The sequence below is a fragment of the Salvelinus namaycush genome, chromosome 10 (genome assembly GCF_016432855.1).
Source record: "Salvelinus namaycush isolate Seneca chromosome 10, SaNama_1.0, whole genome shotgun sequence".
Classification (NCBI taxonomy): Eukaryota; Metazoa; Chordata; class Actinopteri; order Salmoniformes; family Salmonidae; genus Salvelinus; species Salvelinus namaycush.
Genome location: NC_052316.1, coordinates 45124448 through 45152332, shown reverse-complemented (window position 1 = coordinate 45152332; position 27885 = coordinate 45124448). Strand labels below are relative to the sequence as shown.

The following is a 27885-nucleotide window of genomic DNA, read 5'->3' as shown; positions in this document are numbered from 1 at the left end:
CACTGCATCTCAGTGCAAAAGTCGTCACTACAGACCCTGGTTCGATTCCAGGCTGTATCACAACCAACCGTGATTGGGAGTTCCATAGGGCGGAGCACAATTGGCCCAGCGTCGTCCGGGTTTGGCCTGGGTAGGCCGTCATTGTAAATAACAATTTGTTCTTAACTGACTTGCCTAGTTAAATAAAAGGTTAAATAAAAAAATCATCCGGTTTGATAGAGGGAATCTCCAGCCCCTTGTTTTAACCTGCCCATCACTTTCCTTGTCAGTAAGGCTGTTTCCCTGTTGATTAGGCTGTTGAAGTAATGTCATGATAGACTCATATATTAAATCTACTCATTTACCTCAGATCTCAAAAGACTGTTTTAGTTGTTTTGTCTGAACGTGAAACAAGACAAACAGATATTTTGCGTTACTCCTTTTCCTATTAAATTTGAAATGAGGCCAGAAGAATTCTAAATATTATTTTTATACTTAGATTATGAAAAATGCTAATCTGTGCCTTCTGGAAGATTATCATTTCTAGATAAGAGCTTTAAAAATTGAAACAAAAACACAGCCATTGTTATTCTGTGCAGACACACACACAGATAAAAACATATCAATTGTCCCAATGTTAATGCTCCTGGGTTTGCGTGTGAGGATGTTGGCAGGCCTGGGAAGACAGGAAGGAGTCTGCTGTAGAGTGCCCTGCAGGGGGGCCAAGAACTGCCTGGCCTGCTGTAGAGTGTATGAACTGATGTGAATTCCCCTCATCTCAGTCGTCAGTTCCACTGGAGCTCTTGCAGACTACAGTCACAGGAGACTACTGAAGAGGACAATGGAGTACCTGCAATCCTATCACTGTTTACTCTGCTACCTTCTGCTGGCTCTTAGAGGTACCCATCCTCCATTCTACTTTTTCTTAAATATATGTATTAACAATAATGTAATGTTTATTGTTGAAAAAAAGTTTGAAGTGACTAACTTAAGATTTGTGTAAAACAAAGCTATCTATAAGACTGTAAAAAAAAAAATCATATTCAATAGACCATGTCATTTACTGTTACCGGTTAACAACTTTTATTTAGATCCTGCACTCTGTGCTAAAGAGATCACTGTTAGCCCAGCCAAACCCCTTGTCAAGGTGGGAGATGCTGTGACCTTGATCTGTGAGACAACCTGCCCCCAGGGCAGACCACGCTGGATGGAACTAGACGAGAGCGATGTCCCTCAGAATACCACAAAAAACAGAAGTTATCTACATATTGCAGCTGTACACCCGAATCATGAGGGAAAGTATACCTGCACAGCAGTAAAATGTAGAAAACAGAAGAAGGAAACAATCCAGCTCAGAGTTTACTGTAAGTTACTGACCTGGGATCATTTATGTAGGTCAATGGGTTTAAAAGTCAGCTTCTCTACCCCTTAACTGGAATTACGTATCGGCTAGTTAAAGTTACTCCCTTCTCTACCCCTTAATGATTACATACCGGCTCAGATACTCTCTTCTCTACCGGCTAAAATACTCTCTTCTCTACTCCTTAACTGTGATTATGTATCGGCTAGTTAAATTTACTCTCTTCTCTACTCCTTAACTGTGATTACGTATCGGCTAGTTAAATTTACTCTCTTCTCTACTCCTTAACTGTGATTACGTATCGGCTAGTTAAATTTACTCTCTTCTCTACTCCTTAACTGTGATTACGTATCGGCTAGTTAAATTTACTCTCTTCTCTACTCCTTAACTGTGATTATGTATCGGCTAGTTAAATTTACTCTCTTCTCTACTCCTTAACTGTGATTATGTATCGGCTAGTTAAATTTACTCTCTTCTCTACTCCTTAACTGTGATTACGTATCGGCTAGTTAAATTTACTCTCTTCTCTAATCCTTAACTGTGATTACGTATCGGCTAGTTAAATTTACTCTATTCTCTACTCCTTAACTGTGATTATGTATCGGCTAGTTAAATTTACTCTCTTCTCTACTCCTTAACTGTGATTATGTATCGGCTAGTTAAATTTACTCTCTTCTCTACTCCTTAACTGTGATTACGTATCGGCTAGTTAAATTTACTCTCTTCTCTACTCCTTAACTGTGATTATGTATCGGCTAGTTAAATTTACTCTCTTCTCTACTCCTTAACTGTGATTACGTATCGGCTAGTTAAATTTACTCTCTTCTCTACTCCTTAACTGTGATTATGTATCGGCTAGTTAAATTTACTCTCTTCTCTACTCCTTAACTGTGATTACGTATCGGCTAGTGAAATTTACTCTCTTCTCTACTCCTTAACTGTGATTACGTATCGGCTAGTTAAATTTACTCTCTTCTCTACTCCTTAACTGTGATTACGTATCGGCTAGTTAAATTTACTCTCTTTTCTACTCCTTAACTGTGATTATGTATCGGCTAGTTAAATTTACTCTCTTCTCTACTCCTTAACTGTGATTATGTATCGGCTAGTTAAATTTACTCTCTTCTCTACTCCTTAACTGTGATTATGTATCGGCTAGTTAAATTTACTCTCTTCTCTACTCCTTAACTGTGATTACGTATCGGCTAGTTAAATTTACTCTCTTCTCTACTCCTTAACTGTGATTATGTATCGGCTAGTTAAATTTACTCTCTTCTCTACTCCTTAACTGTGATTATGTATCGGCTAGTTAAATTTACTCTCTTCTCTGCTCCTTAACTGATATATATCATGGTCTCTACTCCTCTAGCCTTCCCGGTGCCTGTTCTGTCCACGGTGCCAGAGAACCCTGTCTCTGGTCAACCTTTTAAGGTGAAATGCACACTGACAAAAGTTTACCACAGAGATGATGACAACGTTGAGATGCGTCTCTTCCACCTTGATAAGCTTGAAACAGAACACTCCAAAAACTGTGATGGTGACAGATTTTGTGATCACACGTGGTCTTCTAGGAATCAGATGGGCACTAGCAAAACAGATTATCAGTGTGAAACCAATCTTACTATTGGCCCTAACAGCTTTACTGAAAAGGCTCGTCTTACCATACATTTCCAGGGTAAGTTGTTTCAATTTTAGGTATTTCATACAGTATATTTAATACAGTAGACTCTATGTTAGTCAGGTTCTGTGTTAGTCAGCTCTATGTTAGTAGACTCTATGTTAATTTACTCTATGTTAGTTTGTTCTATGTTAGTAGGCTGAATGTTAGTAGGCTTTATGTTAGTAGTCTCTATGTTAGTAGGCTCTATGTTAGTAGGCTCTATGTTAGTTGACTCTATGTTAGTAGGCTGAATGTTAGTATGTTCTTTGTTAGTAGGTTCTATGTTAGTAGGCTATACAGACGCAGTCAACTCATAATTATTTTTTGAAAACTCAAAACACACCTTTCCCAGATAGCATATGGCAGGGGTAGGGAACCCTTTTCCTGGAGTGCTGCAACTACTGCAGAGTTCTGTTCCTACTAGGCACCACACCAAACCAACTGAGCTAATTGATCAGTTCAGTGATTGCCTGAATTCAACAGATATGGTTTTCCAGGTTGGTTAAATCAAAACCAGGAAGTAACCTCTGTCATTATTGTTATTATAAAGTGTATATGTTTTTTAAACTGGTTGACTTTTGAGCATATTTGTATAGAAACCTATTGTTAATCCTGTTATTCCTTTGTCAGTTAAACCCACGGAAGCACCAATGTCAGAACCTGTAAATAAGGAAGGCGAAGGTCAAGGTGAGATAAATAAACTCAGCAAAAAAAAGAAACGTCCCTTTTCAGGACCCTGTCTTTCAAAGATAATTCGTAAAAATCCCAATGATCTTCATTGTAAAGGGTTTAAACACTGTTTCCCATGCTTGTTCAATTAAGGTCACAGTTATGAAAACTTAGGATACTGAAGAGGCCTTTCTACTGACTCTGAAAAACACCAAAAGAAAGATGCCCAGGGTCCCTGCTCATCTGCGTGAACGTGCATTAAACATTCTGCAAGGAGGCATGGGACTGCAGATGTGGCCAGAGCAATAAATTGCAATGTCCGTACTGTGAGACGCCTTAGACAGCGCTACAGGGAGACAGGACGGACAGCTGATCGTCCTCGCAGTGGCAGACCACGTGTAACAACACCTGCACAGGATCGGTACATCCGATCATCACACCTGCGGGACAGGTACAGGATGGCAACAACAACTGCCCGAGTTACACCAGGAACGCACAATCCCTCCATCAGTGCTCAGACTGTCCGCAATAGGCTGAGAGAGGCTGGACTGAGGGCTTGTAGGCCTGTTGTAAGGCAGGTCCTCACCAGACATCACCGGCAACAACGGGCACAAACCCACCGTCGCTGGATCAGACAGGACTGTCAAAAAGTGCTCTTCACTGGAGAGTCACAGTTTTGTCTCACCAGGGGTGATGGTCGGATTCGCGTTTATCGTCGAAGGAATGAGCGTTACACCGGGGCCTGTACTCTGTAGAGGGATCGATTTGGAGGTGGAGGGACCGTCATGGTCTGGGGCGGTGTGTCACAGCATCATCGGACTGAGCTTTTTGTCATTGCAGGCAATCTCAACGCTGTGCGTTACAGGGAAGACATCCTCCTCCCTCATGTGGTACCCTTCCTGCAAGCTCATCCTGACATTACCCTCCAGCATGACAATGCAACCAGCCATACTGCTCGTTCTGTGCGTGAATGTCAGGAATGTCAGTGTTCTGCCATGGCCAGCAAAGAGCCTGAATCTCAATAATATTGAGCACGTCTGGGACCTTTTGGATCGGAGGGTGAGGGCTAGGGCCATTCCCCCCAGAAATGTCCGGGAACTTGCAGGTGCCTTGGTGGAAGAGTGGGGTAATCTCACAGCAAGAACTGGCAAACCTGGTGCAGTCCATGAGGAAATGCACTGCAGTACTTAATGCAGCTGGTGGCCACACCAGATACTGACTGTTACTTTAGATTTTGACCCCCCCCCCTTGTTTAGGGACACATTATTCAATTTCTGTTAGTCACATGTCTGTGGAACTTGTTCAGTTTATGTCTCAGTTGAATCTTGTTATGTTCATACAAATATTTAGACATGTTAAGTTTGCTGAAAATAAACGCAGTTGACAGTGAGAGGACGTTTCTTGTTTTGCTGAGTTTAGATCAATCTGAGCAGGCAGTTCTATATTTAATGGATGAGATTGAGGTCTGAATGCCATTAAAAATGATAGTTATGCATTCTACTTATCACTAAAGTAAATATTAGGCTACTTATTCATATAGCATGCATGACTTTTCAAACTCAATGAAAGACCAGTGATCTACATGGTGTTGAGTAAAGCCAACTGGACAAGGGGTTGGTTGAGTTTCCACCTCTTCATCAGTGTGATGATGGTTTGACTATGTTGATTTGTTGTTGTCAGGTGATGCTGGTGATGACTATAATATTCCCAGAAGCACTGCCACGTCTCGTGAGTATGCTATATAAAATGTAATAGAATTGAATGTCATCTTTTGGGCGTCTCCACATTTCAGAATGAAGATAAAACTAATAGAATATTTGTTCCTGTTATTCCTTTGTCAGCTGAACAGATGGAAACACAAACGTCAAAACCTGTCAGTACGGAAGGCAAAGGTCAAGGTGAGGTGGATAAATCTGAGCAGGCAGTTCTACAGTATATTTAATGGATGAGATTGAGGTCTGAATGCCATTAAAAATTATAGTAATACATTCTACTTATCACTAAAGTAAATATTAGGCTACTTATTCATGTAGCATGCAGGACCTTTCAAACTCAATGAAAGACCAGTGATCTACATGGTGTTGTGTAAAGCCAATTTGACAAGGGGAGCTCTAGAAAGATACCAGAGTTTCCGAGTTGGATGACCGTTAAAAATTATTTTTCCCAAGTCGGAGCTCATTTTTTTCCCAGAGTTCCCAGAGTTCCCAGTTGTTTTGAAGGCACTAAAGTTAGAAGTCGGAGAGTTCTGAGTTCCGAGTTCCCAGTTGTTTTGAACGTGGCAACTTTGATGATGGTTTGACTGTTGCTGCATTCAAAGCAACAGGGAACTGTGAACACAGATATCTCCAACTTCCAACTTCAGTGGGTTCAAGACAACTGGTAACTCTGAAAATATGAGCTTGGAATTCCAAGTCGGAAACTCTGGCATCTTTCTAGTGTTCCGACTTTCCGACCTGAAGATCACTGAAGTCATGATTTGACCTTGTTTCTTTGTACATTTTTTTATTTTATTTTGATCTACATGGTGTTGAGTAAAGCCAATTTGACAAGGGGAGCTCTAGAAAGATGCCTGAGTTTTCCGACTTGGAATTCCGAGTTGGATGACCGTTGATAACGATTTTCCCAGTCGGAGCTTGTTTTCTTTCCCGAGTTCCCAGTTGTCTTGAAGGCAGTGAAGTAGGAAGTCAGAGATTTTAGAGTCCCGATGGTGCTTTCACGACAACTGGAAACTCTGACGTCAGTCATGTTCAGGTCTGAAAGTCAGATCTCTAGAAAGAGGCCCAACTTCCCGGCTTGGAATTCCGAATTGGATTATCGTTAAAAGAAGAAGTTCCCAGTCGGAAATTGGTTTCTTCTGAGTTACCAGTTGTCTTGAACGCTCAGAAGTCAGAGATTTCCCATTCCGAGTTCCCAGCTGTTTTGAACGCTGCACGAGTTCAAGTACTCAGTATCAAAAAGTATGACAAAGTACAAAAAACTCAGTACGAAAAGCACAAGAATAGATGCCCTCACTACTGTAAGTAGCTCTGGATAAGAGCTTCTGCTAAATGACTAAAATGCAGAAATGTTAAATAAGGAAGGCGGAGGTCAATGTGAGATACGAAGTTCGATATTTAATGGATGAGATTGAGGTCTGAATGCCATTTAAAATGATAGTGATACATTCTACTTATCACTAAAGTAAATATTAGGCTACTTATTCATGTAGCATGCAGGACTTTTCAAACTCAATGAAAGACCAGTGATCTACATGGTGTTGAGTAAAGCCAACTTGACAAGGGGTTGGTTGAGTTTCCACCTCTTCATCAGTGTGATGATGGTTTGACTATGTTGATTTGTTGTTGTCAGGTGATGCTGGTGATGACTATAATATTCCCAGAAGCACTGCCACGTCTCGTGAGTATGCTATATAAAATGTAATAGAATTGAATGTCATCTTTTGGGCGTCTCCACATTTCAGACTGAAGATAAAACTAATAGAATATTTGTTCCTGTTATTCCTTTGTCAGCTGAACAGATGGAAACACAAACGTCAAAACCTGTCAGTACGGAAGGCAAAGGTCAAGGTGAGGTGGATAAATCTGAGCAGGCAGTTCTACAGTATATTTAATGGATGAGATTGAGGTCTGAATGCCATTAAAAATTATAGTAATACATTCTACTTATCACTAAAGTAAATATTAGGCTACTTATTCATGTAGCATGCAGGACCTTTCAAACTCAATGAAAGACCAGTGATCTACATGGTGTTGTGTAAAGCCAATTTGACAAGGGGAGCTCTAGAAAGATACCAGAGTTTCCGAGTTGGATGACCGTTAAAAATTATTTTTCCCAAGTCGGAGCTCATTTTTTTCCCAGAGTTCCCAGAGTTCCCAGTTGTTTTGAAGGCACTAAAGTTAGAAGTCGGAGAGTTCTGAGTTCCGAGTTCCCAGTTGTTTTGAACGTGGCAACTTTGATGATGGTTTGACTGTTGCTGCATTCAAAGCAACAGGGAACTGTGAACACAGATATCTCCAACTTCCAACTTCAGTGGGTTCAAGACAACTGGTAACTCTGAAAATATGAGCTTGGAATTCCAAGTCGGAAACTCTGGCATCTTTCTAGTGTTCCGACTTTCCGACCTGAAGATCACTGAAGTCATGATTTGACCTTGTTTCTTTGTACATTTTTTTATTTTATTTTGATCTACATGGTGTTGAGTAAAGCCAATTTGACAAGGGGAGCTCTAGAAAGATGCCTGAGTTTTCCGACTTGGAATTCCGAGTTGGATGACCGTTGATAACGATTTTCCCAGTCGGAGCTTGTTTTCTTTCCCGAGTTCCCAGTTGTCTTGAAGGCAGTGAAGTAGGAAGTCAGAGATTTTAGAGTCCCGATGGTGCTTTCACGACAACTGGAAACTCTGACGTCAGTCATGTTCAGGTCTGAAAGTCAGATCTCTAGAAAGAGGCCCAACTTCCCGGCTTGGAATTCCGAATTGGATTATCGTTAAAAGAAGAAGTTCCCAGTCGGAAATTGGTTTCTTCTGAGTTACCAGTTGTCTTGAACGCTCAGAAGTCAGAGATTTCCCATTCCGAGTTCCCAGCTGTTTTGAACGCTGCACGAGTTCAAGTACTCAGTATCAAAAAGTATGACAAAGTACAAAAAACTCAGTACGAAAAGCACAAGAATAGATGCCCTCACTACTGTAAGTAGCTCTGGATAAGAGCTTCTGCTAAATGACTAAAATGCAGAAATGTTAAATAAGGAAGGCGGAGGTCAATGTAAGATACGAAGTTCGATATTTAATGGATGAGATTGAGGTCTGAATGCCATTTAAAATGATAGTGATACATTCTACTTATCACTAAAGTAAATATTAGGCTACTTATTCATGTAGCATGCAGGACTTTTCAAACTCAATGAAAGACCAGTGATCTACATGGTGTTGTGTAAAGCCAATTTGACAATGGGAGCTCTAGAAAGATGCCAGAGTTTCTGAGTTGGATGACCGTTAAAAATTATTTTTCCCAGTCAGAGCAAATTTTTTTCCCAGAGTTCCCAGTTGTTTTGAAGGCACTAAAATCAGAAGTCGGAGAGTTGAGTTCCGAGTTCCCAGTTGTTTTGAACGTGGCAACTTTGATGACGGTTTGACTGTTGCTGCATTCAAAGCAACAGGGAACTGTGAACACAGATATCTCCAACTTCCAACTTCAGTGGGTTCAAGACAACTGGTAACTCTGAAAAATATGAGCTTGGAATTCCAAGTCGGAAACTCTGGCATCTTTCTAGAGCTTCGACTTTCCGACCTGAAGATCACTGACGTCATGATTTGACCTCGTTTTGGGGGAGGATTTCCCAGTTGTCTTGAAAGCAGCAACTGATTTAGAGGTGGAAACTCAACCAACCCCTTGTTAAGTTGGCTTTACTCAACACCATGTAGATCGCTGGTCTTTCATTGAGTTTGAAAAGTCCTGCATGCTATATGAATAAGTAGCCTAATATTTACTTTAGTGATTAGTAGAATATATTACTATCATTTTTTCATGGCATTCAGAAATCAATCTCATCCATTAAATACTGCCTGCTCAGTATAAAAAAGTAAGAAAATGTATTTCCTAACTACTGTAAGTCACTCTGGATAAGAGCTTCTGCTAAATGACTAAAATGTAAATGCAGATATTTAAAATAAGGAAGGCGAAAGTCAATGTGAGATACGTAGATCAATCTGAGCAGGCAGTTCTATATTTAATGAATGAGATTGAGGTCTGAATGCCATTAAAAATGAGTTTCCACCTCTTCATTAGTGTGATGATGGTTGATTGATTTGTTGTTGTCAGGTGATGCTGGTGATGACTATAATGATCCCAGAAGCACTGCCACGTCTTGTGAGTATTCTATATAAAATGTAATAGAATTGAATGTCATCTTTTGGGCGTCTCCACATTTCAGACTGAAGATAAAACTAATAGAATATTTGTTCCTACTTCTTTTTTTTTACTGTGCTGTTATTTCTTTGTCAGCTGAACAGATGGAAACACAAACGTCAGAACCTGTCAGTACGGAAGTCAAAGGTCAAGGTGAGATGGATAAATCTGAGCAGGCAGTTCTACAGTATATTTAATGGATGAGATTGAGGTCTGAATGCCATTTAAAATGATAGTAATACATTCTACTTATCACTAAATTAAATATTAGGCTACTTATTCATGTAGCATGCAGGACTTTTCAAACTCAATGGAAGACCAGTGATCTACATGGTGTTGTGTAAAGCCAATTTGACAAGGGGAGCTCTAGAAAGATGGCAGAGTTTCCGAGTTGGATGACTGTTAAAAATGATTTTTCCCAAGTCGGAGCTCATTTTTTCCCCAGAGTTCCCAGTTGTTTTGAAGGCACTAAAGTCAGAAGTCGGAGAGTTCTGAGTTCCCAGTTGTTTTGAAGGCACTAAAGTTAGAAGTCGGAGATTTCTGAGTTCCCAGTTGTTTTGAAGGCACTAAAGTCAGAAGTCGGAGAGTTCTGAGTTCCCAGTTGTTTTGAACGTGGCAACTTTGATGATGGTTTGACTGTTGCTGCATTCAAAGCAACAGGGAACTGTGAACACAGATATCTCCAACTTCCAACTTCAGTGGGTTCAAGACAACTGGTAACTCTGAAAAATATGAGCTTGGAATTCCAAGTCGGAAACTCTGGCATCTTTCTAGTGTTCCTACTTTCGGACCTGAAGATCACTGACGTCATGATTTGACCTTGTTTCTTTGTACATTTATTTTTATTTTTATTTTTTATCTACATGGTTGAGTAAAGCCAATTTGACAAGGGGAGCTCTAGAAAGATGCCAGAGTTTTCCGACTTGGAATTCCGAGTTGGATGACCGTTGATAACGATTTTCCCAGTCGGAGCTTGTTTTCTTTCCCGAGTTCCCAGTTGTCTTGAAGGCAGTGAAGTAGGAAGTCAGAGATTTTAGAGTCCCGATGGTGCTTTCACGACAACTGGGAACTCTGACGTCAGTCATGTTCAGGTCTGAAAGTCAGATCTCTAGAAAGAGGCCCAACTTCCCGGCTTGGAATTCCGAATTGGATTATCGTTAAAAGAAGAAGTTCCCAGTCGGAAATTGGTTTCTTCTGAGTTACCAGTTGTCTTGAACGCTCAGAAGTCAGAGATTTCCCATTCCGAGTTCCCAGCTGTTTTGAACGCTGCACGAGTTCAAGTACTCAGTATCAAAAAGTATGACAAAGTACAAAAAACTCAGTACGAAAAGCACAAGAATAGATGCCCTCACTACTGTAAGTAGCTCTGGATAAGAGCTTCTGCTAAATGACTAAAATGTAAATGCAGAAATGTTAAATAAGGAAGGCGGAGGTCAATGTGAGATACGAAGATCAATCTGAGCACGAAGTTCGATATTTAATGGATGAGATTGAGGTCTGAATGCCATTAAAAATGAGTTTCCACCTCTTCATTAGTGTGATGACGGTTGATTGATTTGTTGTTGTCAGGTGATGCTGGTGATGACTATAATGACCCCAGAACCACTGCCACGTCTCGTGAGTATTCTATATAAAATGTAATATAATTGAATGTCATCTTTTGGGCGTCTCCACATTTCAGACTGAAGATAAAACTAATAGAATATTTGTTCCTACTTCTTTTTTTACTGTGCTGTTATTCCTTTGTCAGCTGAACAGATGGAAACACAAATGTCAGAACCTGTCAGTACGGAAGGCAAAGGTCAAGGTGAGATGGATAAATCTGAGCAGGCAGTTCTACAGTATATTTAATGGATGAGATTGAGGTCTGAATGCCATTAAAAATGATAGTAATACATTCTACTTATCACTAAAGTAAATATTAGGCTACTTATTCATGTAGCATGCAGGACTTTTCAAACTCAATGAAAGACCAGTGATCTACATGGTGTTGAGTAAAGCCAACTTGACAAGGGGTTGGTTGAGTTTCCACCTCTTCATCAGTGTGATGATGGTTTGACTATGTTGATTTGTTGTTGTCAGGTGATGCTGGTGATGACTATAATATTCCCAGAAGCACTGCCACGTCTCGTGAGTATGCTATATAAAATGTAATAGAATTGAATGTCATCTTTTGGGCGTCTCCACATTTCAGACTGAAGATAAAACTAATAGAATATTTGTTCCTGTTATTCCTTTGTCAGCTGAACAGATGGAAACACAAACGTCAGAACCTGTCAGTACGGAAGGCAAAGGTCAAGGTGAGGTGGATAAATCTGAGCAGGCAGTTCTACAGTATATTTAATGGATGAGATTGAGGTCTGAATGCCATTAAAAATTATAGTAATACATTCTACTTATCACTAAAGTAAATATTAGGCTACTTATTCATGTAGCATGCAGGACTTTTCAAACACAATGAAAGACCAGTGATCTACATGGTGTTAAGTAAAGCCAATTTGACAAGCGGTTGGTTGAGTTTTCTACCTCTTCATCAATGTGATGATGGTTTGACTATGTTCTCCAGCAGTGGAGGCCTCCAGCTCCACCACCACGGCCATGGTTGCACTGGGCTCCACAGTGGGATCCCTATCCATTCTCTGCTTCCTGGGCTCCCTGACTCACCTGATCAAACAGAGGAAACGCAAGTCACCCCCTAGTGGTCCCGAGAACCATCCTGATGGCTGCTGACCACCATGACATCAGCTTCATCTTATGTTCTCAAGTTTTTTTTTGTCCTATGTGTTAAATGCCAATGTAGGTCTCTAGCCTGCCTACACGCACCTTTCCTATAACAACTTTCCTCATGTACTGCCTGCTGTATAACTTTTTTTTTTAAACCTAACTATTAAAATTAAAGCAAACATATATCCTACAAATAATAATTTACTGGAAAAATGCCAAAGAAGAACAGTCAAACATAAACATTGTAACTAACATAAAGCATGCTGTTTGATTAATATCATATGTTCATAATAAACCTCTTGAGAAACAGGATTTTTGTGATTTTTCTGTTTTTTTTAGGCCAGCCAATATACCGTGTTCCTCTTGTAAAACAGGCCAATTTGTTATATATTACAATGTTGTCAATACATTTTGATTTATAAGTTGTAATTGTAAATATATTTTATAGAATTTTTCTCTAAAGATTCTAGATTTTTTAAAGACATAACGTTGTAAATGTGGAACGTTTATTCTGGGGGATTTGTATGGTCGTCACTAGTTACCACAGACACAAACTCATAAACCCCGCCTATGTCTACAATTTATCGTCGTAAATCGCCATAAAAGAAATCCACAGAAGAAAAACAATTTCAATGATTAAAATATGTTAAACCCAAACCACTCTGCTAACCTTATGTCTAACCGTAAACTTACATTTTTTATTTATTTTAACTTGAATTAATGTTTCCGATATAGATGTGGTAACTAGTGGAAACGGTACTACTTCCGCAAAATCTTTGCGACACCCTGTCATATTCAAACATGGCTTCGTCTAGGTTAGAAATAAATTTTATCCGATTATTGTCCCGCTGCGAATCTATAGCTTCGGAGAAGCGAGTGGAAACGGAATGGAGGTTGGAAAAGGTAAGACATTTAGACGTTGTAGTCGTTGACCAATGCAACCTTCTTCAAACGCAGTCAATGAGAAACGAATGTCCTGTCAAATGATGTTGACAGTGTCTGCTAACGTTACGTTAGCTTGTCAATGGGTTAGCATGCTAGATAGCCAAGTCGTCAGCAGCTTGGAACGAGCAAGTTGGCTAACTATACTACAACTGACGGTATTGTATTTTCTAGCAAATCAGTAGCTAATCGTAGTTGTTAACAGTATTAGCTAATGCAAGCGCACATTACATATTTATACCATTTTATATTATAAGATTAACTAACGTTATAATCTAAATACGACAGGTCAATGAATCTTGCGAAAGATGTAGTTATGTAGCTAGCCATGATCATCTCACACCTAGGTTTAGTTGGCAAGCTAACGTTAGATCATTTGACAAGGTTGTGTAACTAACTACAGTAGTTATAAGCTACATTTTTTTCACAGGGAAAATTGTAACTGTTTGTGTTCGCTAGGAGATTACATTCAGGCCTTTCCAATCAGTCATATGTTTTGATGGCAACTAACGTTACAGCTGACCCCCCCCCCCCCTTCAGAAAAGTCGAACTAGTTAACGTTACCGCTAACAGATACACACTCCCGAATAGCCTGCCTTTGTCATCGTTTGCAAAAAAGATTTTGCTGACTAGTTGTTTTCTGCATAGCTGCTCAAACTGTATTCCTATGCTTTTAAGAAGCTTGGAAATGGTCGTCTCTCTAAATACCAGCCCTATTATGACTAGCAATCTGTAGGTTTTGACTTTTGCTCTTTCTCTTCTAGTATGTTGGTGCTCTTGAGGAGATGTTGGTGGCTTTGAGGAAAAGTCCAAGGTATATCTAAGCTGAGACCTTTCACCTATGAGTGTCAAAGTTTAAACGTAAACAGTTTACTTTCTTGTCTAACAGTACAATATTGTAGTCTTCACAATACAGCCTTAGGTAGATATTGTGAGCAATTTAAAATTGTTAAAACAGGGCGATGCCAGACTTTGAACTTACTTAAAACTTACCTAACTAACCTCCTCTCTCTCAACTAAATCTTACATGGATTTATTGTTTCCGATTTTACATGAAGGTGATACTTTCACCTCAATCAAGCGGTCAGATAAACTGCTATAATGATAATGCAGATATTTATGAATTTTTATTTTGTATTATTGATAGGCTTGTACTTGAAGGGAGCTGCATTTAACTTATAGTGCATTCTGAAAGTATTCAGACCCCTTGACTTTTTTTCACATTTTGTTACGTTACTGCCTTATTCTAAAATTGATTAAATTGTTTTTTCCACACTCAATCTACACACAGTATTCAAATAATGACAAAGACAAAACAGGTAAAGAATTTTCTGCTAATTTATTACAAATAAAAAATGGGACACCTGTATTTGGGGAGTTTCTCCCATTTTTCTCTGCAGATCCTCTCAAGCTCTGTCAGGTTTGATGGGGAGCGTCACTGCACAGGTATTTTCAGGTCTTCACCAGAGATGTTCGATCGGGTTCAAGTCTGGGCTCTGGCTGGGCCACTCAAGGACATTCAGAGACTTGTCCCAAACGTTTTCATAAAGGATCTCTCTGTCTTGACTGTATGCTTAGGATCATTGTCCAGTTGAAAGATGAAACTTTGCCCCAGTCTCAGGTCCTGAGCCCTCTGGAGTGGGTTTTCATAAAGGATCTCTCGGTACTTTCCTCCATTCATCTTTCCCTCGATCCTGAGTAGTCTGTGGCTGAAAACATCCCCACAGCATGACGCTGCCAGCACCAGGCTTCACCGTAGGGATGATGCCATGTTCCCTCCAGATGTGATGCTTGGCATTCATGCCAAATAATTCCATCTTGTTTTCATCAGACCAGAGAATCTTGTTTCTCATTGTCTGAGAGTCCTTTAGGTCAGCCTTTCTTCAAGTATGGGTCGCAACGTGTCAGAGTAAATGTATAATTATTTAATGATTTACTGGAATTGATTTGGCCAAGTGCAACTGTGGTCTCTGTTCAGTGCGCTCTCTGCTCAGTTTGGCAGCTGCGCGAGTGGGAGAAGGAGATGCCCGTGTGATTCGCGGTTTACCGGATCATTTTTTCTGGAGTTTTTTTTGAAGATCACTCCGTGACACACGCTGCAGCGCTGTGGTTCAGCAGCAGATGATGCGCTGTCAGCCACTGACTTGTCATTCCCACTCACCGATGTCACCAAATGGACTCATGCTAGCAACAAGTTCTGACTGAGCTCAATCGTCATGAAAAGCCAATACACCGATGAGTTTCTCTCTTTCATACAAACTGTGAGAAATAACGAGGATCTCCCTCAATGTGTTTCGTGCGGGGAAGTGCTTAGTAATGAGTCAATCAAAACGAACAAATTCATATAACGACACATCTGGACGGTATACCCAGGGAATTCTTTCAGAACAGGGCAGAATGCTTCAGGAAACAGGGCTTCGACAGTGGGAAAGTAAGTCAGCTAGCAAGGCATTGTCATTTTATAACAGGTGATGATAAGCAGAAATAAGAGAGTACTAACTATCATAGTAGTATATGAGAGTTTCTCTTTCAAACAATCCCCTGGCCTTTCACACAGCTAATAGCTAACGTTAGCCAAAGCTAGCTACTGATAGTGCAACCCTAACTATCAGTACCGATGAAGATGATACATATGTAGAAATTATTGTTGAAAACAAGTCGAGGTTGGAACCGTTGCTGTTAAAATACAAGTCGTCATTTTTATTGAAGCAAGATACTTTTTGAGGCAAAAACACACACACACACACACACGGCCAAACCTAGACAACACTGGGATAATTGTGCGCCGCCCTATGGGACTCACGTCCGGATGTGATACAGCCTGGATCAATCAGTTTATTCCAGTTCAGAATAAAAACTATGATTTTCTATTTTAACAGCAACAGTTCCAACCTAGACTTTCTTTTGACAATAATTTCTACAGTAAGATGTACAGTAGGCCTGATCATTTCATCTGTACTGTTACTTAGTGCAACACTATCAAAAAGCCTGTGTGTGTCTGTTCTGTTATTCATCTGTGTGATGTGATCAACCAGTTTGTTCCAGTTCAAAATGTAAATTATGTATTGTATTTTAGCAGCAACAGGTCCAACCTAGACAGATATGTAAGAGTGTTTTAATGGGGGAAATAAACATGAATATATATTTATATGGCCATTTAATTGTTATTTGTTTTTGTCTATATTGCATTTATTTTTAGGCATAAGGGCAATAAAATGTACCAATATTTACGTATAGTTGCATATGTTCCTAAACACAGAATTTCTAATTTGGGTCCCAGGCTGAAAAAGTTTAAGAACCCCAGCTTTAGGTGCCTTTTTACTGAGGAGTGGCTTCCGTCTGGTCACACTGCCATATAGGCCTGATTGGTAGAGTTCTGCAGAGATGGTTGTCCTTCTGGAAGGTTCTCCCATCTCCACAGAGGAACTCTGGAGCTCTGTCAGAGTGACTGTTGGGTTCTTCGTCACCTCCCTGACCAAGGCTCTTCTCCCCCGATTGCTCAGTTTGTCCGGGCTGCCGGCTCTAGGAAGAGTCTTGGTGGTTCCTAACTTCTTCCATTTAAGAATGATGGAGGCCGCTGTGTTCTTGGGGACATTCGATGTTGCAGACATTTTTTGGTACCCTGTGCATCGACACAATCTTGTCTCTGAGCTCTACGGACAATTCCTTCGACCTCATGGCTTGGTTTTTGCTCTGACATGCACTGTCAACTGTGGGACCTTATATAGACAGGTGTGTGCCTTTCCAAATCATGTCCAATCAATTGAATTTACCACAGGTGGACTCCAATCAAGTTGTAGAAACATCTCAAGGATGATCAATGGAAACAGAATGCACCTGAGCTCAATTTTGAGTCTCATAGCAAAGGGTCTGAATACTTATGAAAATAAGGTATTTCTGTTTTTATTTTTAATACATTTGCAAACATTTCTCAACCTGTTTTTGCTTTGTCATTATGAGGTATTGGGGGGGGCGATTTAATCTATTTTAGAATAAGGCTGTTAAGTAACAAAAATGTGGAAAGAGTCAGGGTCTGAATACTTTCCGAATGATCTGTATTGGCCTAATTCATGTCCTCCTGTGGCAACTGTTGTTTTTTTAAATATTAATTCTTTATTTTCCATCTCTCCCTTCAGCAAACCCACAGTAGAGGTGATGACAGACTACACACGAAAGGTTGACTTCTTGAAAGGACTTCTAGAAGCAGAGAAACTGGTTAGTATAATCCGCTCAAGGATTTCATTCTGATACGTAGCTGAAACAACTGATTTTAAATTCTGTTTGAATCCATTAGCATTACATTATACAAGTGTTTTCTCCTCACCAAAGTTTGTTTTTAAATGTTTTCTTCACTTGAACTGATGATACACTGCCTGTCCTATGTTCTTCTTTTATAGTCGGGGACAGAGAAAGCCCTGGCCAATCAGTTCCTAGCTCCTGGACGCACCCCCACCATAGCCAATGAGAGGATGCCAGTCAGTAAGACAGTTCACATGCAGACCAAAGCCCGGTGCACAGGGGAGATGAGGAACGAGCTGTTAGGCACTGTAAGATAACCTCTTAGTGTCTATCACTGTTGGATGAGTCTCAATAGTCTGTGTTTTACTTTGAGAATTTTACAGTTTGTTTAATGGACATGATTTGTCGTCTTTATAAAGTGCTATTTCTGCTAACTGTTTTATTGCGTTTCTTTATAGGGTCTGTCGAACAAAGGTAAACACTCGTTTTTTTAATATATATATTTTTTTATATTCAATTGTACAATATTATGAGCATCATTTTAAAGTGAAATTCTTTTCTCTGTAATTAAATAGGAAACTTGGAAACAGACTTGCGAAACAGAAGGTAACATTTAAAACCTAATTTCCTCTTGCTCTGCTCTAAAATGTGAAACCGGACTTACCAAATGTACGATTTCGCATTTGTCTGTTTTATACCCACAATCAAATCAATCAATAAAAGCAGTCCCTCCTCTGCCCTGCAGGGGTTTGGTGCTGGATGAAAGGCAGTCAGCAGCTGAGCTGGATGCAGTGCTGCAGCACCACCACAACCTACAGGAGAAGTTGGCTGAAGACATGCTGAACCTGGCCCGCAACCTGAAGAACAACACGCTGGTGGCCCAGAACATTATCAAACAGGACAACCAGGTGTGGAGGAAGACGAGCTCTGCTGAACAGTTTCTATGCTGAATTACAATTCCACCTTTAGCCTCATTCTCAGGTCAGACAACAGGAAGACTCTCTCTGCAATTGTAGAGTTAGAAGAATGAGGATAATTCCCCCCCCGGAGTTTTAGCGCCTAACACTTAATTTTTTTTATTATTTAACCTTTATTTAACTAGGTAAATCAGTTTCAGAACAAATTCTTATTTACAATGACGGCCTAGGAACAATGGGTTAACTGCCTTGTTCAGGGGCAGAACAACAGATTTTTATCTTGTCAGCTGGGGGGGATTCGATCTTGCAACCTTTCGGTTACCAGGCCAACGCTCTAACCACTAGGCTACCTGCTGCCTAACACTCCTGTAGATCTCAAAGGATTGGACAGGTCTATCCAATATGGCGAGAATTTCACCAAACTTATCAGACTAACAAGTTGAAGCTATTTCCATATTACTTATCATTTATATGAGACTTGGATTTCAGCAAAAGCTTCTATTCTGTTTGACAGAAAAGGGTTTTCGTGTCCATCCAGAAGGTGGCGGTATTACATAAGAAACATTCCAGAACTAAAGCGTTTGAAGAACTTATGGGATATATGATTTAACAGCTGCTGAGGCCTGGAACTCCCCTAGTCTAAATGGAAGGAGGGTTCATTTCCAGGGTCAATCCATTTTTGGATAAAAATATGCATCACTATGCATTTCAAAGGCCAATAAAGTCTCTTATGAAAAGTGCAAGTGTTTGGCGACAGCCCTTTAAAGTTTAACAGAAGAAGTGTTGTCTATGTTGACACTGACCCAGTCTATCCTTCAGCCACAGCAGAAATATTCATAGGATTCTGTCTCTCTGACCCTGACCCAGTCTATCCTTCAGTCACAGCAGAAATATTCATTGGATCCTGTCTCTCAGACCCTGACCCAGTCTATCCGTCAGCCACAGCTGAGGATCTGATCTAATAGTTATCTGTTTCTCTCCTCTGTCTCTCAGACCCTGACCCAGTCTATCCGTCAGCCACAGCTGAGGATCTGATCTAATAGTTATCTGTTTCTCTCCTCTCTCACTCAGACCCTGACCCAGTCTATCCGTCAGCCACAGCTGAGGATCTGATCTAATAGTTATCTGTTTCTCTCCTCTGTCACTCAGACCCTGACCCAGTCTATGCGGCAGGCACAGCTGAGGATCTGATCTAATAGTTATCTGTTTCTCTCCTCTGTCACTCAGACCCTGACCCAGTCTATCCGTCAGCCACAGCTGAGGATCTGATCTAATAGTTATCTGTTTCTCTCCTCTGTCACTCAGACCCTGACCCAGTCTATGCGGCAGGCACAGCTGAGGATCTGATCTAATAGTTATCTGTTTCTCTCCTCTGTCACTCAGACCCTGACCCAGTCTATGCGGCAGGCACAGCTGAGGATCTGATCTAATAGTTATCTGTTTCTCTCCTCTGTCACTCAGACCCTGACCCAGTCTATCCGTCAGCCACAGCTGAGGATCTGATCTAATAGTTATCTGTTTCTCTCCTCTCTCACTCAGACCCTGACCCAGTCTATGCCTCAGCCACAGCTGAGGATCTGATCTAATAGTTATCTGTTTCTCTCCTCTGTCACTCAGACCCTGACCCAGTCTATGCGGCAGGCACAGCTGAGGATCTGATCTAATAGTTATCTGTTTCTCTCCTCTGTCACTCAGACCCTGACCCAGTCTATCCGTCAGCCACAGCTGAGGATCTGATCTAATAGTTATCTGTTTCTCTCCTCTCTCACTCAGACCCTGACCCAGTCTATCCGTCAGCCACAGCTGAGGATCTGATCTAATAGTTATCTGTTTCTCTCCTCTGTCACTCAGACCCTGACCCAGTCTATGCGGCAGGCACAGCTGAGGATCTGATCTAATAGTTATCTGTTTCTCTCCTCTCTCACTCAGACCCTGACCCAGTCTATCCGTCAGCCACAGCTGAGAATCTGATCTAATAGTTATCTGTTTCTCTCCTCTCTCACTCAGACCCTGACCCAGTCTATGCGGCAGCCACAGCTGAGGATCTGATCTAATAGTTATCTGTTTCTCTCCTCTGTCACTCAGACCCTGACCCAGTCTATGCGGCAGGCACAGCTGAGGATCTGATCTAATAGTTATCTGTTTCTCTCCTCTCTCACTCAGACCCTGACCCAGTCTATCCGTCAGCCACAGCTGAGGATCTGATCTAATAGTTATCTGTTTCTCTCCTCTCTCACTCAGACCCTGACCCAGTCTATGCGGCAGGCACAGCTGAGGATCTGATCTAATAGTTATCTGTTTCTCTCCTCTCTCACTCAGACCCTGACCCAGTCTATGCGGCAGGCACAGCTGAGGATCTGATCTAATAGTTATCTGTTTCTCTCCTCTCTCACTCAGACCCTGACCCAGTCTATCCGTCAGCCACAGCTGAGAATCTGATCTAATAGTTATCTGTTTCTCTCCTCTCTCACTCAGACCCTGACCCAGTCTATCCGTCAGCCACAGCTGAGGATCTGATCTAATAGTTATCTGTTTCTCTCCTCTCTCACTCAGACCCTGACCCAGTCTATCCGTCAGCCACAGCTGAGAATCTGATCTAATAGTTATCTGTTTCTCTCCTCTCTCACTCAGACCCTGACCCAGTCTATGCGGCAGCCACAGCTGAGGATCTGATCTAATAGTTATCTGTTTCTCTCCTCTGTCACTCAGACCCTGACCCAGTCTATGCGGCAGGCACAGCTGAGGATCTGATCTAATAGTTATCTGTTTCTCTCCTCTCTCACTCAGACCCTGACCCAGTCTATCCGTCAGCCACAGCTGAGGATCTGATCTAATAGTTATCTGTTTCTCTCCTCTCTCACTCAGACCCTGACCCAGTCTATGCGGCAGGCAGACACCAACTTCGAGAAGCTGAAGGTCGAGTCGGAGCGTTTGGAGCAGCACACCAAGAAGTCTGTCAACTGGACCCTGTGGCTGATGCTCATCCTGGTCTCCTTCACTTTCATCAGTATGATCCTCTTCATCAGGATCTTCCCCAAGCTCAGATGATGATGATGATGCACACCCACTGGACATACCTAGAAGAATAACTGCTGCACTGCTTGTACATATTCACATGTGGGCCTAGGTGTATACGTACCTCCAACCGGGTTAGAAGTTGCCCAGTAAGCACAGATCTGGGATCAGCTCATCCTTCAACCAGCTTCTCCAATCCTATTAGATGGAAGAAATGTACAATTGACCTTAGATCACTGTCTAGGGGGTAGCTTCCTCCTGCTCCTTTATGGGTAACCAATATGCACACAAATATAGCTAGCGATAGATCTATAGATATTTATTTAGAGTGAGGGACAGTGAGATGAGGCCTAGTCTTATCAGATGGAGAATGGATGTGACTAAGAGCCGATAATCTCAATCCAGGGATGTCTGTATGGCAGCAGTACACAGTAGCATGGCCCAGTCTGTACCGTATAGATTAAGTTACCATTGATTGACTGCATATAATATCAGTAATCTCATTGGTCATCTGTTAGTTTGGAACAAGTGGAGATTTAAGGCATTCTGTCCTATATAAGGAACTAAAATGTTATAATTTTGTCCTAAAAAATCTGATTTGATTAATTAACCACTTGACAATGTCTTTGGTCCTAAAAAAAAAAATCCCTTGCATTAATGCCTTTTTCATTGTTAATTTTCTGTGTGTGTGTATTAGTGTGAATCTGGCCATTGTTTTTGTCAGTGTTGATGTGCATGAATAGTTGCCAGCTGCGGTGAGTGACAGTGATAGATTCATTATGGTGACCTGATTGTGAATATGATTGGCCCTCTCTTTGGAAGGATGAGTGTTACTTCCCAACCCATTTCTCCCTCCTTTATCGCTGTGGTCTGTGTTGAACTGTGTGATTAAATGTTTTTAACTGGAGAGATTTGAGAACTTTATGTATGTACCATTTTTTTCTGTTTAGAAAGTCTGATCACTTTGCCTCATTGTAAAAAGCTGTATATTCAGTAGTATGACAAGTGCCCTCTAATGCTAGCAAAGGGAAATTACAGCTGTGACCAGACCAGTCCAGTAGGTGGCAGTCTCTATCTCTGCATAGCAGCTACTAACAACCTCTTTGACCTGGGAAAGAGAGAGTAGGGCTGCCATCCAATTCTTTACCCTTCTCTTTGAAGACTGTGTGTACTCTTCACTCTGCCGTATGGATTAAAAGATGAGGGGTGAGAGAAAGGAAATATGGTGGGATTGGCCCATACCTTCACCAATCCCATGCTTTTGAATCCTTACACAAGGTGGTGGTGAACAAGTGCCCTCTTCAGAGAGCAAGGCAGAGGATTCAGATAGAAGAATGGACCGTTAGGAACACAGGCCTCCTTGAATCTCAATGGTTGATCACAAAAGAAACACTGAAGTTTTGTGGGCAGTGTTTTCCCCCTAGTTTTATATACAGTAGACTGATCACAAAGAACCTACACCCATATCCAATTGAAACCAATCATATTCAAATACTTTAAAGTGGGAGAGAGATGACCTTGCCTGGTTGGGTGGCTGCCCAAATAAAGATGTGGTAGGGAAAACACTGATTAAGTCATTCACAGGCTCTGACACCGTGTTAGTGTTTAACGCACCGGTGCTGTCACTGTGACAGGAGACTATTCTGGGGGCTGGCTGACTTGTCCAGGCTTGCTGCCCTACCCTGCCCTAGCTGCAGCAGATGGCTGTGGGGCTGTAGTATTCTGGGGGCTGGCTGACTTGTCCAGGCTTGCTGCCCTAGCTGCAGCAGATGGCTTTGGGGCTGTAGTATTCTGGGATCTCCTGGTGGTTATTTTTCATTCTCAGAAGAGTAGGAATGTAATGGTACCATGAGACCAGAAGAGGTATTTTCAACATGAAGGCACTTGACGTCATCACGGCGGCATCCAACTGAGCTCATATTGTTATGACACTAGTCCTTAAAAGTTCAGATGTTTGATTGTGTAAAGTGTTCTAGTCCCTTTTATTTACAGCGTAATAGTACTAGGTCCCTCCTTCCACCACTAGGTCCCTCCCTCCCCCACTAGGTCCCTTCATCCCCCACTAGGTCCCTTCCTCCCTCCCCCACTAGGTCCCTTCCTCCCTCCACCACTAGGTCCCTTCCTCCCTCCACCACTAGGTCCCTTCCTCCCTCTCCCACTAGGTCCCTTCCTCCCTCCACCACTAGGTCCCTTCCTCCCTCCACCACTAGGTCCCTTTCTCCCTCTCCCACTAGGTCCCTTCCTCCCTCCACCACTAGGTCCCTTCCTCCCTCTCCCACTAGGTCCCTTCCTCCCTCCACCACTAGGTCCCTTCCTCCCTCTCCCACTAGGTCCCTTCCTCCCTCCACCACTAGGTCCCTTCCTCCCTCCACCATTAGGTCCCTTCCTCCCTCTCCCACTAGGTCCCTTCCTCCCTCCACCACTAGGTCCCTTCCTCCCTCTCCCACTAGGTCCCTTCCTCCCTCCACCACTAGGTCTCTTCCTCCCTCTCCCACTAGGTCCCTTCCTCCCTCCACCACTAGGTCCCTTCCTCCCTCTCCCACTAGGTCCCTTCCTCCCTCTACCACTAGGTCCCTTCCTCCCTCCACCACTAGGTCCCTCCCTCCACCACCAGGTCCCTTCATCCCCCACTAGGTCCCTTCCTCCCTCCACCACTAGGTCCCTTCCTCCCTCCACCACTAGGTCCCTTCCTCCCTCTCCCACTAGGTCCCTCATCCCTCCCTTCCTCCCCCACTAGGTCCCTTCTTCCCTCCCCCACCAGGCCCTTCCCTCCCCTACTAGGTCCCTTCCTCCCTTCCCGACTAGGCCCCTCCTTCACTCCCGATTTCCCGTCTGCAGACAAATTCTACAGTTGCCATAGGGATGGGCTCAAAATAAAGTGGTGAGAATTTAATGTTCTGACAGAAACATTGTTATATAAAAGTGTCCTATTTTAATAAATAACTTGGTGAAATGGTCCTGCCTGGCCTCAGTCTGCAGTGTGTTTGACCTCTGTTTCCTGTCTGTGTTCGTTCAGCACCACGTCTATCCATCTCCTGCGGCTCCAGATGTTTGTGGTGGAGACTGTTAATTGTGTTGATCTTTTAACAGTTGGACTCCAAGAACAAGTTCAATGCTGTTCAATGCTTTTGCTTTTGAACACCCAATATTTTCAATATATTTCTTGGCTGGAGCTACAGTACAGCGAGTGAAGTGAGGATTTAGGATTGCCTAAGGAGTTAAAAGGCTGTGCTTTCTCCCCTCGCCTGCCACCCTGAGTGGGAGAGGGATGAGTGCTAGCTGAGATTTAGAGTGTAGTTATTGGGTCAGTGTAGTTATTGGGTCAGTGTAAGGCTGCCACTGAGCTTTAGAGTGTAGTTATTGGGTCAGTGTTGTTATTGGGTCAGTGTAAGGCTGCCACTGAGCTTTAGAGTGTAGTTATTGGGTCAGTGTTGTTATTGGGTCAGTGTTGTTATTGGGTCAGTGTAGTTATTGGATCAGTGTTGTTATTGGGTCAGTGTAGTTATTGGGTCAGTGTAGTTATTGGGTCAGTGTTGTTATTGGGTCAGTGTAGTTATTGGGTCAGTGTTGTTATTGGGTCAGTGTAGTTATTGGGTCAGTGTAGTTATTGGGTCAGTGTTGTTATTGGGTCAGTGTAGTTATTGGGTCAGTGTAGTTATTGGGTCAGTGTTGTTATTGGGTCAGTGTAGTTATTGTGTCAGTGTTGTTATTGGGTCAGTGTAGTTATTGGGTCAGTGTAGTTATTGGGTCAGTGTAGTTATTGGGTCAGTGTAGTTACTGGGTCAGTGTAGTTATTGGGTCAGTGTAGTTATTGGGTCAGTGTAGTTACTGGGTCAGTGTAGTTATTGGGTCAGTGTAGTTATTGGGTCAGTGTAGTTACTGGGTCAGTGTAGTTATTGGGTCAGTGTAGTTATTGGGTCAGTGTAAGGCTGCTGCAGCCAGGCTGGATGCCTCCTATCTACAGCTCACATAATAGAGTAGAGCAGGCCTGTCTCACACACACACTCCCTGTCTCACACACACACTCCCTGTCTCACACACACACACTCCCTGTCTCACACACACACTCCCTGTCTCACACACACACTCCCTGTCTCACACACACTCCCTGTCTCACACACACACACTCCCTGTCTCACACACACACACTCCCTGTCACACACACACACACTCCCTGTCTCACACACACACTCCCTGTCTCACACACACACTCCCTGTCTCACACACTCACACTCTCTGTCACACACATACTTCCTGTCTCACACACACTCCCTGTCACACACACACTCCCTGTCACACATACACACCTTTTCACACACTCACACTCCCTGTCACACACACACTCCCTGTCTCACACACACACACACACTCCCTGTCTCACATACACTCCCTGTCTCACACACACACACTCCCTGTCTCACACACACTCCCTGTCACACACACACTCCCTGTCACACTCACACTCCCTGTCACACTCACACTCCCTGTCACACTCACACTCCCTGTCTCACACACACTCTCTGTCACACACATACTTCCTGTCTCACACACACACCCTGTCACACACTCACACTCTCTGTCACACACATACTTCCTGTCTCACACACACTCCCTGTCACACACACCCTGTCACACACTCACACTCCCTGTCACACACACACTCCCTGTCACACACACACTCCCTGTTACACACACACTCCCTGTTACACTCACACTCCCTGTCACACACACACTCCCTGTCTCACACACACTCCCTGTCACACACACACTCCCTGTTACACACACACTCCCTGTTACACTCACACTCCCTGTCACACACATACTCCCTGTCACACACACACTCCCTGTCTCACACACACTCCCTGTCACACACACACTCCCTGTCTCACACACACTCCCTGTCACACTCACACTCCCTGTCACACACACACTCCCTGTCACACACACACACCCTGTCTCACACACACTCCCTGTCACACACACACTCCCTGTCTCACACACACTCCCTGTCACACTCACACTCCCTGTTACACACACACTCCCTGTTACACACACACTCCCTGTCACACACACACTCCCTGTTACACACACACTCCCTGTTACACACACACTCCCTGTTACACTCACACTCCCTGTCTCACACACACTCCCTGTCTCACACACACTCCCTGTCACACGCACACACTCCCTGTCACACGCACACACTCCCTGTCACACGCACACACTCCCTGTCACACACACACTCCCTGTCACACATACACTCCCTGTCTCACACACACTCCCTGTCACACTCACACTCCCTGTCACACTCACACTCCCTGTCACACACACACACTCCCTGTCACACACACACTCCCTGTCACACACACACACCCTGTCACACACACACTCCCTGTCACACACACACACCCTGTCACACACACACTCCCTGTCACACACACACTCCCTGTCACGCGCACACTCCCTGTCACGCACACACTCCCTGTCTCACACACACTCCCTGTCACGCACACACTCCCTGTCACGCACACACTCCCTGTCACGCACACACTCCCTGTCACGCACACACTCCCTGTCACGCACACACTCCCTGTCACGCACACACTCCCTGTCACACACACACTCCCTGTCACACACATTATCTCAAAAAACACACTCTTGTCTCTGTTCCTATGTCGTCAGTTTAACTTCAGCTCCAGGAGACCTGCGGCTCATCTTCTATAACACTCTGTTTGATTGATTGACATGTTTTCACAACGGGTTTTACTCAGCTACATATGATTGTTTTAATGAGGTAGTAAGTAAGTCGAATATTGTCATGTCAGAGAATCGGCCATAAATCCCACATTAAGGTTTCTAACCCCTCCTCCTCTCTCAGTTTTCAATCAATATTTTTTTAACTGGAAGGAACATTTCCTTGTTTTGAAGTTCACCCTATGACATCACTTACCGTTACCGTTAACTTACCGTTAAGCCTGGCCCCACCCCCACCCCCTGTAAGCTAGTAGACCTGCTCTGGCCTGAACCACACAAGTCTCTCTTGAAGATTCATAGGTAATGTTAGTTTACCTGCAATCCATCGGACCATTGGCAGTCCTACCTATGAAATGCTGCCAGTAGGCAATAGGGTCTGGTAAACACAGCCTGGCACCGGTACCAATCCCAATCTGTGCCCTCCCTACTGGTGCTGCTGAGGCTGGCAGGAGGAGTCATCTTTGTTTTGTTTTTTGTTTCATAGTGGTTTCTCAGCAGCTACGGTAGTCCATCGAGGACATATGAATCAAAATAAAATGTCCCTCGTTATGTCTATCGCGACTTATTTTTATCATGATAAAGACATAACAAAAGTTGTTTTGTCAAGATCAGAAGATCATCAAAGTACCAGATGCACGATAACCACCTCATCAAGGAGGCCTGTGGCTGCGTTGGTCGCAATCCTCCGTGGGGCATTTAAGCCCTGAACGATGCCTGACAGTC

At 42.7% G+C, this 27885-nt stretch overlaps 2 protein-coding genes across 14 annotated transcripts; both read left to right on the top strand.

Moving 5' to 3' along the window:
* Positions 1-607: 607 nt before the first annotated feature.
* On the top strand, positions 608-12607 carry LOC120055083. Of its 9 annotated transcripts, none has more exons than XM_039002969.1 (15): positions 619-878; positions 1071-1343; positions 2709-3014; positions 3630-3686; positions 5349-5396; positions 5510-5566; positions 7017-7064; positions 7178-7234; positions 9485-9532; positions 9668-9724; positions 11141-11188; positions 11322-11378; positions 11654-11701; positions 11815-11871; positions 12141-12607. In XM_039002969.1, exons 1-15 carry the CDS (start codon positions 821-823, stop codon positions 12299-12301), a joined length of 1380 nt encoding a protein of 459 aa, XP_038858897.1. In that variant the 5' UTR covers positions 619-820; the 3' UTR covers positions 12302-12607. The 9 variants fall into 9 exon arrangements, with proteins under 9 accessions (XP_038858904.1, XP_038858905.1, XP_038858902.1 ...); XM_039002968.1 differs by having other exon boundaries at positions 623-878; positions 12138-12607; XM_039002970.1 differs by lacking the exon at positions 3630-3686 and having other exon boundaries at positions 621-878; positions 12138-12607.
* Positions 12608-12989: 382 nt separating this feature from the next.
* On the top strand, positions 12990-22315 carry use1 (unconventional SNARE in the ER 1 homolog (S. cerevisiae)). 5 transcript variants are annotated; one of them, XM_039002967.1, is made up of 8 exons: positions 12990-13198; positions 14002-14051; positions 17374-17452; positions 17635-17784; positions 17935-17950; positions 18052-18082; positions 18222-18384; positions 19543-21252. In XM_039002967.1, exons 1-8 carry the CDS (start codon positions 13097-13099, stop codon positions 19582-19584), a joined length of 633 nt encoding a protein of 210 aa, XP_038858895.1. In that variant the 5' UTR covers positions 12990-13096; the 3' UTR covers positions 19585-21252. The 5 variants fall into 5 exon arrangements, with proteins under 5 accessions (XP_038858895.1, XP_038858893.1, XP_038858894.1 ...); XM_039002965.1 differs by having other exon boundaries at positions 12991-13198; positions 18222-18457; positions 19543-19569; XM_039002966.1 differs by lacking the exon at positions 19543-21252 and adding an exon at positions 19309-19324 and having other exon boundaries at positions 12991-13198; positions 18222-18457.
* The last annotated feature ends 5570 nt before the right edge of the window (positions 22316-27885 follow it).

Coding starts and splice junctions, on each gene's coding strand:
- LOC120055083 (XM_039002968.1), top strand. CDS start 821: ATGGAGTACCTGCAATCCTATCACTGTTTACTCTGCTACCTTCTGCTG. Junction 1,344..2,708: donor AATCCAGCTCAGAGTTTACT/GTAAGTTACTGA, acceptor CTACTCCTCTAG/CCTTCCCGGTGCCTGTTCTG. Junction 9,725..11,140: donor TACGGAAGTCAAAGGTCAAG/GTGAGATGGATA, acceptor TGTTGTTGTCAG/GTGATGCTGGTGATGACTAT.
- use1 (XM_039002963.1), top strand. CDS start 13,097: ATGGCTTCGTCTAGGTTAGAAATAAATTTTATCCGATTATTGTCCCGC. Junction 13,199..14,001: donor CGGAATGGAGGTTGGAAAAG/GTAAGACATTTA, acceptor TTTCTCTTCTAG/TATGTTGGTGCTCTTGAGGA. Junction 18,385..21,258: donor TTATCAAACAGGACAACCAG/GTGTGGAGGAAG, acceptor TCTCTCACTCAG/ACCCTGACCCAGTCTATGCG.